The sequence below is a fragment of the Rosa chinensis genome, chromosome 1 (genome assembly GCF_002994745.2).
Source record: "Rosa chinensis cultivar Old Blush chromosome 1, RchiOBHm-V2, whole genome shotgun sequence".
Taxonomy (NCBI): domain Eukaryota; kingdom Viridiplantae; phylum Streptophyta; class Magnoliopsida; order Rosales; family Rosaceae; genus Rosa; species Rosa chinensis.
In genome coordinates, this window is record NC_037088.1 from 57,140,907 (window position 1) to 57,154,656 (window position 13,750).

Consider the following 13,750-nt stretch of genomic DNA (forward strand, 5'->3'; position numbering starts at 1 on the left):
TTCCTAGTAAACTGAAGGGATCTAGTTACATTCCTAGCCGAAAAGGAAATGGGCTCTAGTTTAGATGGTTCAGTATCATTGGGGTTTTTCTAACTTTAAATTTCAAAAAATAAACGTAATTCATGTGGCAGCCAACTACTACATCATTACAAATGGCGCCTAATCCCATCAATGTCAGAAAGGCTCTGGCTTTGCGTATAAAACCTTGCAAAAAATCGATCTTTTCTGATCTTCTCGTTCTAATAACTCACGTTTCTGTGGTTAAACGGTTAAACCAGCTCAGTTGACTCATTTCACTTGTATCTTCCCCAAGGGGCTTGCTTTTCTCTTACCTCTTCACTGTTTTCAACTCTGTCTCTTCTTCAAGAAGAAGCCCTCATTCTGTCTTTTCAAGGACTTCAAGAAACCCATCACTGAGTTTTTGAGCCAAAAATGGAGGGAAAAGAAGAACATGCAATAGGGATCGACCTGGGAACCACGTACTCGTGTGTTGCAGTGTGGCAGCACGGTCGTGTTGAGATCATAGCCAACGAACAGGGAAACAGGACGACTCCGTCTTACGTTGCCTTTACCGACTCCGAGAGCTTGGTCGGCGATGGAGCTATTAACCATGTGGCCAGAAACCTCACCAACACCGTCTTTGGTATGTTCATCTTTCCCTGTGTACACTCATATATAGGTTTTGAGTTTGGTTTAGGGTTTGTAGGATTGTTGGCTAAGAACGAGCATGAATCAAATAGGAGTGTAAATGGTGGAAAATATATACTAGTGGCTGGCTGGGAACTACAAATCTTTCACTTATTAGTTAGACCAAGTCCTTGATATTCGATTTTATACTTGGACTTTACCCACAATAAATTTGATACAGTACTCTTGTGATTTAGGGAAAAAAGTCTTTGATCTATTGGTACAATTACTATTAGTCCTCCGCAGGTTTAGATTGAAACTTGGTTGTCTTAAACAATTGGAGGTAGTAGGCTCAATTAGGTTGAACACGAACTTACATAATAAGAATTCGACATATCATACGATCAGGGCAACAGGACTACACCATCTTATGTTGCATTCACCGACCCTGAGAGCTTAATTGGTGATGCAGCATGTAACTAAATCCTGAGGAACCCTACCAACTCAATCTTTGGTCGGACTGTTATCTTCTAAGACCACCAATTTTATTTTGATTTTCTCATCTGTTAAATTGTTGCTCTGTGGATGTCTTTTTAAAGTTTTGAGTTTTGACTGCTTTCTCTTTGATCTGATATATAGCTACAGAATGTGTGCCTAAGTTTGAGGTTACGGTATGCGTGCCTAAGTTTGAGCTTGCTGGATAGGCAAATGGGTTAGGATTATAAAAAGTTGGGGGTTCAGTCTGCTTTAGTATAATTAATCAAAGCTTTCTTAAGTCCTGTTAAAAGAAGGTTGGGGTTTTAGGAGCTCAAAGTTTTATGTCTTAAGTTTCATCTTTGGTTCATTGAAGGAGAGAGTGTTTTCCTATTTGTTCGGTAGTACACCTACTCAACTCTGACTGACTATATCAGGTTAACATATTTTTGATAGAGTACAGCTCAGAAAAAGTGGGGATATTTTTTAGTGATATGATCTAAAATCGCATCAATATGTCAATTTGCAGATGCAAAGAGGTTGATTGGCAGGAAATTCTGTGATGCCACTGTTCAAAGTGATTTGAAACTCTGGCCATTCAAGGTCGTTGAAGGTCCTGATGATAAGCCTATGATTGTGGTTAACCACGAGGGACAGCTAAAGAAGTTTGCTGCTGATGAAATCTCATCCATGGTTCTCACAAAGATGCGGAAGACTGCTGAAGCCTACCTCGGATCAAATGTGACGAATGCAGTTATCACTGTCCCTACTTACTTCACTATCTCTAAACATCAGGCTACAAAAGATGCAGGTGCCACTGCAGGCCTAAATGTGATGCACATCATCAATGAACCAACTGCTGCAGCTATTGCATATGGCATTGACAAGAAGGCTGGTGGATATAGGAAGAAAAATGTGCTGATATTTGATTTAGGTGGTGGTACTTTAGATGTGTCACTACTGAGTATCTGTGATGGTGTTTTTGAAGTTAAAGCCACGGCGGGAGAGACTCATCTTGGAGGTGGAGACTTTGATAAAAGAATGGTGAATTACTGTGTAGAGCAATTCAAGAGGAAGCATAAGGTGGACCTTATTGGAAACGCTAGAGCTCCTAGGCGGTTAAGAAATGAATGCGAGAAGGCAAAGAGGAGGCTTTCATCTACGACTACAACAGAGATTGAAATTGACTGTTTGGGATAAAGAGAATGATTTCTATGCAACTATTACCCGTGCTAATTTGAACAATTGAATGTTGATTTCTTCAACAAATGTACGAAGCCTGTCGAGAAGTGTTTGAGGGATGCTAAGATGGATGTAAACAGTGTCCACAATGCTGTTCTTGCTGGTGGATCTTCTAGGGGGTAGGAGTTGCTGTTCTTGCTGGTGGATGTAAACAGTGTCCAAAGTGCAGCAGTTACTACAGGATTTGTTCAGGGGGAAGGAGCTTTGCAAGGGATTAATCCTGATGAGGCTATAGCATATGGTGCTGCAGTTCAAGCTGCAGTCTTGAGTGGGAATGGAAATGAGAAGCTTCAAGGTTTTACTCTCTTGGATGTCATTCCTCTATCACTTGGAGTGGAGACTAATGATTTTGGTGAGCCACATTTTATGTGGGTTGTGCTTCCAAGAAACACCAGAATCCCCGTGACAAGAACGGAATTATTTTGGAAACTTCCATTGACAACCAGGTTTCAGTTCCATTCTCAATTTATGAGGACCAGAGTTCAGCAACTTTAGATAATAACTTTTTGGGTAAATTTTGTCTGCATGGCAGTCCTGCAGCACCTGCAGGTGTAGTTTCCTTTGAACTTGGCTTTGATATTTATGCAAATGGTATCCTGACTGTCTCAGCCGTTGTCAGGGGCACTGCCCAGAAGAAAAAGAAAAAGATTACAATCATCACTAATAAATTGTGAAGAAACTGATGGCATGAAGTAAGAAGGCATATTTTATGCCACAGTACTGGAAGCGAAATGACTTGCATATGAATAAATTGATCAGAAAAACTTGCATATGAATAAATTCATCATTCTGATATTTTAATAGTTTTACCCCATATCTTCAAGTTTTATGCAAGGCTTGATGACCTTGTCTGAATATTGTACTAGAATATGAATGTTCTACACTGAACTGGTAATTTAATTGAATAATGGGAGCGGGGAGAAATATGAGTTCATTAACATATTACTGAATTAAGTTTCATTCATATTTCTAATATTGTGCTATTATCACTGTAAATTAGTAAATCCATGAGGGCATGCCTCCTTTGTTTTGTTCGGTAATGAATGAGTGACTCAATGGAGGGAGGCAACCAGCAATCCCTTTGTTGGCTTGGTTATTTCATATGTTATGAGATGTCATTTTGCTTCTTACAGTATAAGTATCTGCTTCACTATGTCTATTGCCAGTCTGCAGTGTAGTTCAATAGTGGAAAGCATCCATTGTTTAGGTCACTCTTCAAGGATAGCATTGGAAACTCTCTGCAACGACTGTACTCTTCTAAAGTTCTCAAGGTGCATTAATTATATAATGATGGAATGTCTTCAAGTGGATGGTGTTGCACAAGGCTGTGCTCATGTTGCAGTGTCGAGTCAAAATCTTAGCGAGGAGCTTCAATCAAGGTGTCACACACTTTTGTGGGGAGTACTCGTAGTACTGTAAGTAAATGAAGCATTACACTTTTTCTGGTGCCACTTTCTTTGATATTTACTTTTGGCAAGAAGTTGACACTTTTCTTATGTAAATTTTGTTTATAGCTTCCTTGGGAGATCGGTCAGAGAGGCCCATGATTTTTCAGAGGAGTTGGGTTGCTGCTACACTCATGGAGAATACCAAAATACTGATCTGTTTCCAACTGTAATGGTCAACATCCCCACCTCTCTTCTTCATCCATCTCTGAGCTGATACGCTTTTTAGGTTTCTGTGCACCTCTCACTAATTTGTTTTTCTTTTTAAATAAGTGCAGCATAGAATACAGATCATTATATAAGTGAAGGATCGTGTATGTATTTTGGGTTTTAATAGCCTTCATTTTTGTTCTGCAGAATTATGTTCAAGTCAACGGTTGAGTTACCAGTATAGGGTTTGTATCATTTTTCAACTGCTAATTACTTAAGCAGAAAAGAGTCTCTGTGCATGTTCAGTCCACTAGTCAATGATTTATGCTTGGGCATTTTACTTGTAATATTGAAATCATTTGCCTCCTCTCTCTCTCTTTATGCGCGCGAGCGCGCACACACACACACATACATACATCATACTAGTGATTGATCATATATATTTATTTGCTTTGGTAGGGTGTGGAACTGTTGAAGGAGTCTCTGCAGTCCAAATCGGTCCTCACAAATGTCTTCCTTGGGAAGAAAGCTGGGATTGGCATTGATATCTTGGAGCCACTACGTAAAGGTGGGATTTAATGATCATGCTTTTGGATTTCATAACTTTTTTATGGGAGTCGAATGTTTAGACTCTGAAGGAAAACTTTCTTATGTAATATGCTTTTTAAGCAGCGTGCTAGTTGAATGTTCTAATATAACTATGTGGCTATCTTTAATCAGTGTTTTCATAAAATTTGTGGATTCATTTTCAATTGGTTTATTGGTCTCAGACCAACATCATATATGCTCTTAAGGTACGCGAAGATGTTTAATTATATATTTAGCTAAAACTCCCCGGACTTTTTTAACCCTGCCTGTAATATTGAAATGCCATTGGATCTTAGTGGGGGTCACCTATATTGTACCATTGATCAGTCTTTTAACATTTGATCCGTCTAAAGAATCCCACTTTATAACTTTATGATCAAACTTTTAAGGTTTGAGATCTGAATGCGAGTCTGGAGCTTTAATTTGAGTGAGGACTTTATCAAAGACCTAGTAAGACCAAGACTTTTTAAAGGTGGAAGAGTATAGCTGTAAAGAATAGATAAAATCCTTTCGGCAAAAGAAAAGATACACATACCTAGTCATCTCTTGAAGAAAAAGAAAAGAACCACAAGAGCTGGTCCAATTATTTTGAAGATCAAAGTCAGCCAGTCAGGTTTATAAATAGGTCTTTTACCTTCAATTATAAATAAGCGATTTGCTGAAGATCAAAGTCAGGTCTATAAATAGGTCTTTTAAAATTTTCATAATTTTTCATTACATCTCTTCTCTATTTATCTTCCCAAAGATCTCATTTTTTTATTATTTTATTTCCCTCTTCATCCAGTGTCCTCTCTCTGAGTCATAATTAGTAATTAACTGCCTATTTACTCTTCCTCTCGACTCTCTTCAACTCCATCTTCCTCTCTCTGAACCCCAAATAAATTCCATAGAACGATTGCATTCCCCAACACGACTAGACTCTGCATCACTTAATTCAGCTCTTTTTATATAAAAATCAACCAACCCTTGTAGAGGGCCATTCTCTTCTTCAGTTTTTGAGCAAGCAAAAAGGTGTTCAACTTGTTTGGTCTGAGAATGGGCGGAGGAGGAGAGGGTCATGCAATAGGGATTGACTTGGGGACAACCTATTCATGCGTAGCAGTGTGGGAGCACGAGCATGTAGAAATCATAGTGAATGATCAAGGAAACAGGACAACTCCATCTTATGTTGCCTTCACTGACTCGGAGCTTTTCGTAGGCGACGCTGCATTTAACCAGATCATTAAAAATCCCACAAACTCAATCTTTGGTACTGTCTTCTTCCTATATCCACAACACTAATATTCATAGCCATCTGTTTCTCAATCGTAGCTTTATATTCCTGTGAGATTCTTATATTTTGAATCCTAACTAGAATAGCGTACATTTGTATCCTCTCCTTTGTTATGTAGGGACTGAGTATTGATTTGAATAGTATAGACCAAGATTAGGAGAGTGCCGTGAAGCTTAATGTGTGATTAAATTTTTTGTTGCTTTGTATATACAATTAGCTCCTCGCGGTTTGAAGGGTTTTAGCTTTCTTGTCCCTTCTCTTTTAATTTTATTTTTGTTTATTTTCTTTAATTAATAGCATTCTCTTGCTCGTTGAGATTTCACTAAAAAAAGAATTGTGAAGAGTGATTTATCTATATAATTGTTGCAGTGACCGTGGTGCTTAGTGCTTACCTATGTGAAAGATAAATTGTTGGTTTTGAAAATTCTTGAATAATTTCAAGTGACTATGCTTATGTTGCTAATTGGCAAACAGTTGGAATTTAGAACAAATACAAACATGTCATTTTGCTTAACCACTGTCACAAAGTGCAAATTTTATGGCATTTTTCCGGAGTATATGTCATACTGCGAATCTGGAGATAAAGTAGAATAACTGTTAGAGATCCAGAGTATGACTTACCGTGCACTAACATTGGAGAATAGAAGGTCTTTCTAAAGAGTCTATCACCTATCTTGGAGCTAACTACTTGCTTGTTGACTGACATAATAGCTCTTAAGAAAGTTTAATATTTTATGGGATAAAGGTTTAATAACTTCATTGATTATCATACTGTTTTTGGTGTAAATAATTTATTATTCCTGTTGCATTCTTTCATCAACATAGGCAGTTCTAACTTATTTCACAATTATACATTGTTTAAAGTATGCACTAGAAGCGATGGTGTAAACAAACATGCTCAATCAGTAGGCATATATGACAGAGTAGTTTTGGCATAAAAAAGGAGCTACTGGTAGAATTGGAAAGTCATTAGAATTTCCAAAAAAATATAAACAAAATTGTGTTCATATGACTTGTTTCTTCTCGATCATTGGCTTGCTTTTTTGGAATGTGTTTCTAAATTGGACGTTCGTCTGCAGATGCAAAGCGTTTGATAGGCAGGAGATATAGTGATGCCTCAGTTCAAAATGATATTAAACTCTGGCCATTCAAGGTTATTGAAGGTCCTGCTGAGAAGCCCATGATTGTAGTTACCCACAAGGGCGAAGAGAAACAATTTTCTGCTGAACAAATCTCATCTATGGTTCTTGAAAAGATGCGGGAAATTGCTGAGGCCTATCTTGGTTCACCTGTGAAAAATGCAGTTATCACCGTCCCTGCCTACTTCAATAATTCACAGCGTCAGGCTACAAATGATGCCGCAGTCACTGCTGGCCTAAACGTGATGCGTATCATCAACGAACCAACTGCAGCAGCCATTGCTTATGGACTTGACAGAAAGGGCGGCTGGTATAGCAAGAGAAATGTTATGATATTTGATTTCGGCGGTGGTACACTAGATGTGTCATTGCTTACAATAGGTGATGGTATATTCGAAGTGAAGGCTACAGCTGGAGACACTCACCTTGGAGGTGAAGATCTTGATAACAGAATGGTGAGCTATTGTGTTGAGGAATTCAAGAAAAAGCACAATCTAGACATCACTGGAAACTTTAGAGCTCTTAGGAGGTTAAGAAATGCATGTGAGAAGGCAAAGAGGAGACTTTCATTTGCTTCCATAGTTGACATTGAAATTGATTGTTTGGATTTCTATACAAGTATCACTAGAGCCAAGTTTGAACAACTCAACAAAGACTTGTTCAACAAGTGCATGGACCCTGTGAGAAAGTGTTTAAGCGATGCTACAATGAAGATAAGCAATGTCCATGATGTTGTTCTTGCGGGTGGCTCTTCTAGAATTCCTAAAGTGCAAGAACTATTAAAAGATGTCTTCAAAGGGAAGGAGCTGTGCAAGGGAGTTAATCCAGATGAGGCAATCGCCTATGGAGCTGCAGTTCAAGCTGCAGTTTTGAAAGGCCATCAAGATCGGAAACTTCAAGACTTCGCTCTCTTGGATGTCACCCCTCTGTCACTCGGGTTGGAGAGTCGCACACTTGATACGCTTGAGAAATACATGAATGTTTTGATTCCAAAGAACACTAGAATACCTGTGATGAAGAGCAAAATTATAACTACTATATATGACAACCAAGAGTCGGTCGTATTCCCCATATATGAGGGTGAGTGTAGAATAGTCAAAGAAAATTACTTTGTGGGCGAAGTTAGCCTCTGCAACATTCCTCTGGCTCCCAAGAATGTTCCTAAGTTCAATCTTTGCTTTAATATTGATGCAAGTGGTATCCTGCGTGTCTCAGCAGAGGACATGACTACTGGGCAGAGGAAAGAGATTACGATCAACAGTGACAGAAGAAATTTGGGAATTGAGAACGAGAGAATTGCTGACATCGACTAGTCGTTTTTTCCCATTAAGTTTCTTTGCTGTACTGCATTGTGCATATGTTGGGTCCTTAGCTCATGCACTTACCTTGTTTTTGTTCGTGTTTTGCTGCCATAACTATGATAGAAGTCTTGTTTTTGAGTTACAAGGGCCATATTTTGCTGGACGTAGCTCTCGTGTTGGACTGATAATTGGTGCTAAAATTAATTATACATGTTGCATAAGCTGGTGGGAACTGTCTTTAGCAAAAGCCTGAATTTATTGCAGATGTAATTGCAGAAATTTGTGAAGTATATCTGAATCTGATCCGTCAGGCGTCACTACTATATAACAGTTACAAAGGTAAATCCTATTTCGACTGAAAACTGTAATTACGAAGTTTTTCCGGTCACTGTTGTTGAAGTCAACATCATGCGTGCCTCTTCAAATTAGGGTTTAGTCTTAGAGTTGTAAGAGCAACTCCAACAGATTCCCTATATTTTGATTTTTCTCTACTTTAGGGAAAAATAAGCCTCTTTTGCTCCAACAGATTCCCTATAAACTATCCCTATTTTAGGGAAAGGAAGGAAGGAGAAAATCAAATTCCCTATATTTACAGTAAACTCTAAAATTTTAAGGAATAATATGGAGATTTTAGATATTGTTGTAAAATAGGGAATCTGTTGGAGTTGGAGAAGAAAAAGAGACTAAAGTTTTGGACTTTTGCTCTAATAGGAGAAGGTTCTAGATTCCCTAATTATGTTCAGATTCTATTACCTTTGGTGTACTCTGTAAATCCCTATATAGGGCTCCTATTATCAATAATACTAACACAATTCTCTCTGCAATTCCATTTTTACGTAAACACGTTATCAGCATGAGCCCTAACTCTAGCCCTAAAAACCAAAAAGCTGCCGTAAACCCTAGCAAACCCTAACACCCGAAATTTCTTTCACCAAAAGATGCCGCAAGTTCCTAGCCCTTGCTAGCCATACCGTGCGCTGCTCCTGCAGCCCTTGCGCACCCTTGTGCTGCCTACTGCCCCTGCAGCATCGTCGCATGCCTGCTGCCCTTGCAGCATAGCAGCACACTCGTTCCTGTGCAGATCAGCCTATTTGCACACCCCGAAACGTCTTGATCGAGACCTCAGATCAAAATCCTTCATTCATCAAAGTTGTTCGTCTCTGTCTCTTCTATCTGATCTCCAAATTTCAGCCATATTCGAGTCGTTTTGAGACCTGTACATCATTAGAAGTGGGAGCTGTTCAGAAGCGAATCTGCTCCGAATTTCAACAAGTAAGTTTTAAAGATCAAAGTTCCTGATTTCTTGTCCTTTAAATTTCTTTATTTGCTGCAGGATTTGCAATATACGAACATGGGTTTGATTATTTAATAAGCGGAATTGTGGGGATTCACGCTAAACGAAATAAGGGCGTTCGTAATCAATGAACTAAGAGTGTTCATAATATTCGAACTAAGAGCGTTCGTAACCAATGAATTAAGAGTGTTCATAATATTCGGACTAAGAGCGTCCGCAAGCATCAAATTGTGACCATATTAAACATCAATGTTTTGGTCTAATCCAAATATTCTTGAAAATTGATTTCTTGGTAGCGTAGCTCGGAAATCTTATTATTTTAGTTTTCGTGGAAGTTTAGCTCCGAAACTAATTCGTTCTTGTTTCACCCTTTTTCAGGATGTCAAACTCGAACATACTCTATTTTGTTCAATTGGATTATGCAGGCAAAAGATAGCTAATGTGGGCTCAGGATGTTGAGCTCCACCTTATTGCTCGTGACTTATTGCATACAATCCAAGAGCTTTGTCATAAAGGAACTGCTCCAGACCCTCAAACTGAGATCGACAATTCTAGGACACTTGCCCTAATGATGCGTCACATGGATAGGGACCTCAGGTTTGAGTTCATGAATGAGGATAGTGTTATAAAGCTATGGCAAGCGCTTCGTGAACGTTATGGCAACGTTCGTGACTCCATCCTTTCGAATTTAGAAGCAGAATTGAATGATCTTCGCTTCTCTGACTTTGATACAATTATACAATTTTATTCGGAAGCTCTCCGCATCACAGGAATGATGCGCTTATGTGGCAAGACGATCACAGAAGAACAATTGATTGAGAAAACCCTCAATACCTTCCCTGTCTATGCTATGAGGTCCTGTGATTTATTTTGGACTCATATAAATGCAAGAAGGATCACAAGCTTTCAACAGCTTATTAAAGCTATGGAAATTGCTGAAAGGAAAGACAACGAGCTTGTGAGAAGAGAAATTGATAGGCTTCGAGATAGCTATCCAGAGCGTCGCCCTATGGCTAGAGAAAGTTGCCATAGACGTCATGATCTATACGATTGAAATGCTCATGAAGGTAGTTGCCAAAGGCGACAATCACGCCACCATAGGAGCCGTGACTTTGAGGGATGAAGGGTTGGAAACCATAGAGCCAACTTTGGCCATGGTCAGAATTTTTCAACGTCTCCGGTCCTAGGGACCATGCACATTGCGCCAATGCGCCTCAATCAAGGGAGAATCCTCTTCATGGTGTCTATTTCTGATATGGAACGTCTGATCAATGGACCTGAATTTGCAATGTGCCTAAGAAGGTAGCCGCATCATGGTGATCAAGACATCGAGTTCAAAAAGACTTTAAATCTGGCGATGAAGACAAAATGCCACAGATTTTTATTTTGAATAGTCTTTTATTTTTCCAAGAATTATGTAATGGCAATTATACCTTAATCAATAAATGACAATTTTGTATTAACTCTTTCTCAAGTGGCGCATCCAATGAAGTATGATGTCTAAGAAAGTGATTGAGATTAGTGGTACTTAAGAGAGTCTCGCTCCACCAACATCTCTCTCTACTTCCCTGGTCATATTTGATTGGAGTTACCAAACGGATTGAGTGACTACGATTTGTCTAAGTTTGATTTTTATTTTGGATTAGACTTTGGTTAAGAAACTTTGATGTAATCATTGGCTATTAATAAAGTGTTGATTCTTTTACTTAATATCTTGGACATGCCTTAATTCGAACTTTATTTGAAAGATATAAAGCAAATGGTTTTCATGTGGAAACATTGTGAGAATGGACAAGAGTTCATTTGCATCACCTCTAATGACTACAGACATAAACGAGTACTAGAGAAACTTATGTGTCACTCTAGTGGGTTGTATGCAACCACTATTCTAGTCATTGAATCCAATCATGTCATGAGAGATGACTTATGAGATTCTGACACATATAGGCTTTGGCACGACCGTTTGGGACACCCAGGTCATGATATGATGATCCGTGATACTAAAGACTTCACACGGACATCTCTTCTTCAGAACGAAGAGAAGTGAGAATCCAAAGTCAATTCAAAGAGAGCATTGCACCGCCGCCATGCACCACCGGCTGGCCAAAGCCGGCGCCGTGATCCCCTTGAGGCAAAATCATGGCTTTGAAGCCATGTATGGAGACTTGGCTCCTCTCTCTACTTCTCAAAGTAAATTGTGACATTGTGGCTCAACCAAAACCTTCATTGGTTGATTATAAGGCCAATCTTTCATTCTGTAAAGCCTGTTTTTTTTAGGATCAAGACCATCCTATGCAAAGGACACTAAATAAATAATTCCATTCTTACATAGAATCCAAGGGGATTTTGTGGATCGATTCAACCAACTTGCGGACTGCTTAGATGTTTTATGGTGTTGGTTAATGTGTGGACACGCTGGTCACGTGTCGCGCTATCATCAACTTGTAATGCTGCTTATGATGAACTCCTAGCCCAAAACATATGGCTACGGGCTCACTACCCAGATCATCCTATTCAGTCAATTTGACTTGATAATGCTAGAGAGTTTACATCGAAAATTTTCGATGACTATTGCATATCATTGGGTATTGATATCAAGTATCATATTCCCATGTACACACCCAATTGGTCTCGCGGAAAAGCCACCATTAAAAGACTACGATGGTAGCCCGGACTTTGGTAATGCGCACCAATATTTTCGCTTGGGTTATGCAATATCGCATGCAGCTATACTAATTCGTCTACGACTCATAGCAGCCACTCAACGTTTATTTGCGTTACAGCTAGTGATCGACTGGGTTCGAGTCTAATATCTCGTACTTATGCATATTTGAGTGTGCGGTTTATGTGCCAATTGCGCTGCCACAGCTCATCAACATGAGTCATTGCAACGAATGCATATATATATTTGTGTTGGACATAAGTCTCCAACCATAAGTCTGCTATGTAAAACCCTTGACAGACGATCTCTTTTTCACTGGATTTGCGAATTGTCACTTTGATGAGACAGTCTTCCCGTCGTTAGGGGGAGATTAGAACATCAATGTTCAACATAAACGACAGGAATTGTCGTGGTTTGTCCCCACTATGTCTCATCTTGATCCCCTAAAAGTGACGAGATCACATATACCTGCTGCAAACATGTCTGCAAGGATTGATGTCCCCACAAGAGGACATGGTGCCACCCAGAGGAGATGGGTACGACACCACTACCATGGATGGTGGTATGGTGATGCCACAAAGGTGGCATAATGGCGTCTTAGGCCATGGGTTCCGCTAGAGAGCGTAGGAGACCCATAAGTTCGATGGATTCTCGCCCTATGAAGAGAGCGAGTTTGGCACAACTTGATCCATTGATCATTGATACTCAAAATCCGTCTCATGAGAATATTCTGGATTGTGTTTATGTCCAAGAGACATCGTTGAGGGATGCCTCAATGTTAGAACCAATTCCTGAGAAGATAGAGATCTCTACGAATCACACTAGTGTACATGAAGACGTGGAATTATTGAGACCAATGACATCGAACCTTACTCCGTTGAAGAATGCTAACGTAGAGAAAATTGACCTAAATGGAAAAATATGATCCATGTTGAATTGGATTCACTAACGAAGATGAATGATTTCGAGGCCTGAGATGCCAACACCTCCTAACATAAAACCTGTTGACATTAATAGGTCTTCGTTAGATAGCGTGATGAGAAAAAGAGATGATAGTCTTGCCTTATGGCGCAAGGCTTCTCACAAAACGCCATGGAATCGACTACGAGAAGACATATTCTCTCGTAATGGATGTCATTGCACTCCACTACCTTGTTAGTTTGGTAGTTTCCAAATAATTGAACATGCAACTTACGAATGTGGTCACTACATATCTCTGTGGGGATCTAGATACGGAATATAATGAAGGTTCTTGTAGACTTCATTTACCCAAATCAAGTGGCTCTTGACCACGGAGCGCGTTTGCAATGAGAGTGAAACGCTCACTAAAGTGACTACTTGATTGGGAAGGGATATGATGAACTATGCCCCTGCGTTTTCATGACAAGTTCTGGATTTGCAATTGTCACGGTTTATGTTGATAAACATAATTGGAACCCTTGAGAGTTAAGGGAAACTGTTGAACACCTTAAATCTAAGTTTGAGATGAATGACATTGGGAGAACACGGTTTTGTCTAGATTTAGAACTTGTACACCGTGTCAATAAATGCTTTG

At 39.3% G+C, this 13,750-nt stretch overlaps 3 protein-coding genes across 6 annotated transcripts; all 3 read left to right on the plus strand.

Annotated features, from left to right (window-relative positions):
- Positions 1 to 432: 432 nt before the first annotated feature.
- LOC112182682 (heat shock cognate 70 kDa protein) lies at positions 433 to 2,864 on the plus strand. Its single transcript, XM_024321198.2, is given in 2 exon segments — positions 433 to 643; positions 1,631 to 2,864. Coding segments are annotated over 2 exon segments (1,419 nt in total). The 3' UTR covers positions 2,839 to 2,864.
- LOC112182681 (heat shock 70 kDa protein 4) lies at positions 2,755 to 8,717 on the plus strand. Of its 4 annotated transcripts, XM_040508963.1 has the most exons (5): positions 2,755 to 2,892; positions 3,510 to 3,758; positions 3,858 to 3,963; positions 4,398 to 4,506; positions 6,879 to 8,717. In XM_040508963.1, the coding sequence occupies exons 2-5, from the start codon at positions 3,631 to 3,633 to the stop codon at positions 8,249 to 8,251; spliced, it is 1,716 nt and encodes a 571-aa protein (XP_040364897.1). In that variant the 5' UTR covers positions 2,755 to 2,892; positions 3,510 to 3,630; the 3' UTR covers positions 8,252 to 8,717. The 4 variants fall into 4 exon arrangements, with proteins under 4 accessions (XP_040364897.1, XP_040364890.1, XP_040364892.1 ...); XM_040508956.1 differs by lacking the exon at positions 2,755 to 2,892 and having other exon boundaries at positions 3,024 to 3,758; XM_040508958.1 differs by lacking the exon at positions 2,755 to 2,892 and having other exon boundaries at positions 3,024 to 3,758; positions 3,858 to 3,957.
- Positions 8,718 to 9,453: 736 nt separating this feature from the next.
- Positions 9,454 to 10,646, plus strand: LOC121050106. The gene is made up of 2 exons (XM_040508996.1): positions 9,454 to 9,511; positions 9,912 to 10,646. Exon 2 carries the CDS (start codon positions 9,973 to 9,975, stop codon positions 10,585 to 10,587), a length of 615 nt encoding a protein of 204 aa, XP_040364930.1. The 5' UTR covers positions 9,454 to 9,511; positions 9,912 to 9,972; the 3' UTR covers positions 10,588 to 10,646.
- The last annotated feature ends 3,104 nt before the right edge of the window (positions 10,647 to 13,750 follow it).